General features: G+C 40.9%; 1 protein-coding gene across 1 annotated transcript; it reads right to left on the bottom strand.

Moving 5' to 3' along the window:
* Positions 1-429: 429 nt before the first annotated feature.
* On the bottom strand, positions 430-1,227 carry LOC121419758 (cuticle collagen 34-like). The gene has a single exon (XM_041614216.1). It carries the CDS (start codon positions 1,225-1,227, stop codon positions 430-432), a length of 798 nt encoding a protein of 265 aa, XP_041470150.1.
* Positions 1,228-4,074: the final 2,847 nt, after the last annotated feature.

Raw genomic sequence — 4,074 nt, 5'->3', positions numbered from 1 at the left:
ACAGACAATGTGAGTGCATGAATATCATGGCATGCACAAACTAGCATTTTGGTGAAGTATGGTGTTGTGAATATTTTTTTATTTGCAGAACATTAAAAATACAAAAGAGTTCAAAATTATGAAAGAACAATTAAAACTTCGCAAATTGGATATAAAACTTGCAAAACAACCACTTGGCTTGACTGTAAAGATAAGATGTGAGTGTATACATGAGTCCAACGTTATATAGGATAAATTAATAATATAAACAAAACTTTCGGGTTTAAATAAGAGTTCAAATGTAAATTTGCAGAAAACTGTAAAATGCCAGATATAATACTTAGTATTAAAGTTCACTGTTGTATGATTCTGATGAGTTATGAATGAGACCTATATTATAGTCCAAATAAACATCAGGAGAGTTTCTAATAACGATTAATTTGCTAGTAACTATTCAGTCCAGTTCACCCAATTTGGCTGAACACTGCTATTTGCCGTGCCTTGCCTAGTTTGTAAGAATATCTTGGTTCCAATCTGTCTTATTCTCGTTGCTAGTTTCTTTTCATGGCGGAGTTTGTATGCCAATGAAGCTAATCGGCCTCTTTCTTTTTTCATTTTAGCAGGTAAATCAGTACGGATAGTCACCCGATTGAAGCGTTGATTGGCGTTGGGCAAAGATTCCGATGCCACCTCGACGTAGCTCTGTTTGGCGGACTGTCCGGGCTGGGCGGGCTGTCCGGATTGGCCGTGCTGTCCAGGCTGTCTGGGCTGGGCGGGTACGGCGGGCTGTCCGGGCTGGGCGGGAACGGCGGGCTGTCCGGGTTGGGCGGGAACGGCGGGCTGTCCGGGTTGGGCGGGTACGGCGGGCTGTCCGGGTCGGGCGGGCCTTCCGGGCTGGGCGGGTACAGCGGGCTGTCCGGGCTGGGCGGGAACGGCGGGCTGTCCGGGCTGGGCGGGAACGGCGGGCTGTCCGGGTTGGGCGGGAACGGCGGGCTGTCCGGGTTGGGCGGGTACGGCGGGCTGTCCGGGTCGGGCGGGCCTTCCGGGCTGGGCGGGTCTGGCGGGCTGGGCGGCTTGTCCGGGCTGGGCTGACTGACCGGGCTGGGAGGCCTCGCCTGGCCGGGCGGGCTGGACTAACTGGCCGGGATGGGCGGGCTGGGCTGACTGGCCAGGTAAGGCAGGGTGTTGATTTCCCGGAAGACGCCGAGGCTGTTCGAAAGCTTGCAATAAGCGGTCTCTGTCAGCCATGCGAGAAAATCGTACGATGATGGGGCAGGGGCTGGCGGGCTGGTTACCGCGCTGTGCAGGTGCAGGTAACCGGTGGGCGTTAATTATCGGGATCATACTGGCCTTCTCACGATTAATGCCCCCAAAATGACAGAAAATATCACACACAGTGGAATAAATGTTTTCGTTTTTTACATCCGGGACTCCGTAGATTAGTAAATTTTGTTTCCTTTGATGAAGTTCAAGTGACAAAATCTTTTCTTCTAGTTCGTTATTCTTGTCATCAATTGATTCATTCATTTTGGGCACAATTTCCTTCTCCATGTTCAGTATTTATTCCGAATTGAAGTTGACTGCAGTTTCCACTTCTGTGACATACCTTTTTGTTTCAGCAATGTCCCGCTTAATGGCATTCATTTCCTCTATGACACGATCCAGCTTGGTGTTAACTTGTTGTGACAGTTTAGAAACCATCGCCTTCATCTCGCTGATATCACTGTCCACCTGCAGTGAATGTGGGTCCGGGCTCGGAAACGGCGGAACTAACAGGGGGCTATCAACGGGCACACCTGGAGAAGCAGCGCCGGGTTGGAGGCGCCCTGAGACACCCGATCCCGGTGCCGATATCTGACGACTTGATCTGGTCGCTGGGACCGAAGATTTGGCAGAACTCGTTGACATTTTTGGTGGATTTTTCACAGATTTGTTGAGTTTGTTGAATTTGGATGTTGATGTATGTCTCCTTAGGTTATATTCCTTGGGCTCATCTGACATGGCTTCATAGGTGGTTTGTCATCATGGGTGTATTTCTCACAAGAATGAAAAAATATCGGGAGCACGCCAAAAACGCGTCCGGTCACTACGATGTCATTTTAGATGATTAATAATTCAATAGATAATCTACTTGCAATTTTGAGGAATATGTCACCAGTGTGTTTTCTTGAATATTTATTACATGTTAGATACTTATTTGCATAATATGCAAATGACACTGAGCTTAATATTAATGTTTTCAACGTCCTTAGTGATAGCAGCATAGTAATTTCAACATTATTCAAATTTTCAAGCAGTCAATGAGAGAAAAATCACAATATCTTGACATTCTTTTCCATATATGGATGCTTATTTGCAAATTATGCAAATGAGGTAGATTTGTTTGCATTTTTGATTAAAAACATTGATTAAAGTTATTTACCATAAGTTTCCGCTCACATAAATTTGTTTTGGACACTTAATTTGTAATTTTTGGACTGTTTTCCTTATTTTTCTAACTTTTCATGGCTAATTTGCATGATATGCAAATTTCATAAATTTCCACACCTTGGATTTTTGGGGACTTTTTATATGTTGTTCAGGGGACCTTCCTGGAAAGCACTGCAGTTAAATATCAGGTGTTGCAATTAGTGGTGGGTCAAACCCTATATTGACAGGACTATATAGAAACGTGTGATATAACGGTTGTGTGTAGCAATACACGTACTTCTATGGGCAGAGCAAAGGCGAGTGTGCGAAGGCATTCAGCTCGGAATTGACCAACGACAGAGCGGTACGATGTTCCTCACCCAGAACTACTCGCCCATTCGCTATTGTTACATGAATATTCATGAGCTATCGATTGGGTCTTTTGCAGGCTGGGATGGTAGTATTCTCTTGTCAAGGCTTTTTTGTGCCTGCAAATGTGCACGGTTTGGGGGAGATTTTTTTTTTTTTTTTTTGGGGGGGTTATACTTTGTTTTTTTGAATTTTCACAAAATTGTTCTCGTTATGAATATATGAGTAAAGAAGGCTCTCATTTCCAACTCTCGTCGCACTGCAATCATCCCACTCATTGTTTATTCATTCATTTATTATTGTTATTATTAATATCATTATTAGTATGACTATTATCATTATCATTATTATCATTATTGTTATTTATCTATTATTATCATTTTCGATATTTTTCTCCTTCACCTTATTCTTATTATCATTAAAGGGATGGTCCGGGCTGATAGTATTTATAGTTTTATAAATAGGGCAGGATTCCCTGAGCCAAATACCGAAGAATTCATCAAAACCGGATAACAAATAACAAAGTTATTGAATTTTAAAAGTCAGTGCGACAAGGGTGAAATAAAAAGTATGATGTGTGTGATCTTTTATTTACAAAATTCTGTGAATGTCATGCATTTTCCGCAATGCGTTTTTTTTTATTCTTCCTCATTTGTTTTATTTGTTTGTTCATATTAATCAATGAATCATTTCTTCCGATGATCCGCTTTCTTTTGCCAGCAAAAAGATGATGGGTAAATACCCCTACACGCTGAGCTCATTTGTCAAATCTGATATCACATACTACTAAATGAAAAAAAATGAGTCAAGCAAAATAACAACACTAAATTACGAACCAAGTCTGGTAGAAAAAATAAACAAATTTGCATCGGTTACGGAAAGAAACCTAAATATTATTTTGATCATCAACAAAATATATGTTGTCAATGTGGCAAGGGCGAAATAAAAAATATGATGGGTGTAAGGAAGATAAAAAACAAAAGATAAATGTGAGTGAGCGAATCAAACGAGTAAACGCACTTTTCATGACCTTTCATATACAAAATTCTGTGAATGTCATGTATTTTCTGTAATGCGTTTTTTTATTCTTCCTCATTTGTTTTATTAGCAAGAAATAATTTATATCAATCAATGTATAATTTCTTCCAACGATACGCTTTCTTTTGTTTCTCCTTTTTTGCCAGCAAAAAGATAATGGGTATATATCCCTACACGCTGAGCTCATATGGCAAATCTGGTAGCATAAACTGGATTACTACTAAATGAAAAAAAAAAATAATATATCAAGCAAATTTGATAATTGAAAATGTTAAATGT

Source organism: Lytechinus variegatus, chromosome 8, assembly GCF_018143015.1.
Source record: "Lytechinus variegatus isolate NC3 chromosome 8, Lvar_3.0, whole genome shotgun sequence".
In the NCBI taxonomy this organism is placed as follows: domain Eukaryota; kingdom Metazoa; phylum Echinodermata; class Echinoidea; order Temnopleuroida; family Toxopneustidae; genus Lytechinus; species Lytechinus variegatus.
Note: the sequence above shows the minus strand (reverse complement) of the source record. Positions and strands in the feature narration are given on the sequence as shown.

What these genes read in the sequence shown, in the direction of transcription:
- LOC121419758 (XM_041614216.1), bottom strand. Translation starts at nt 1,227, where the DNA reads ATGGCTGACAGAGACCGCTTATTGCAAGCTTTCGAACAGCCTCGGCGT.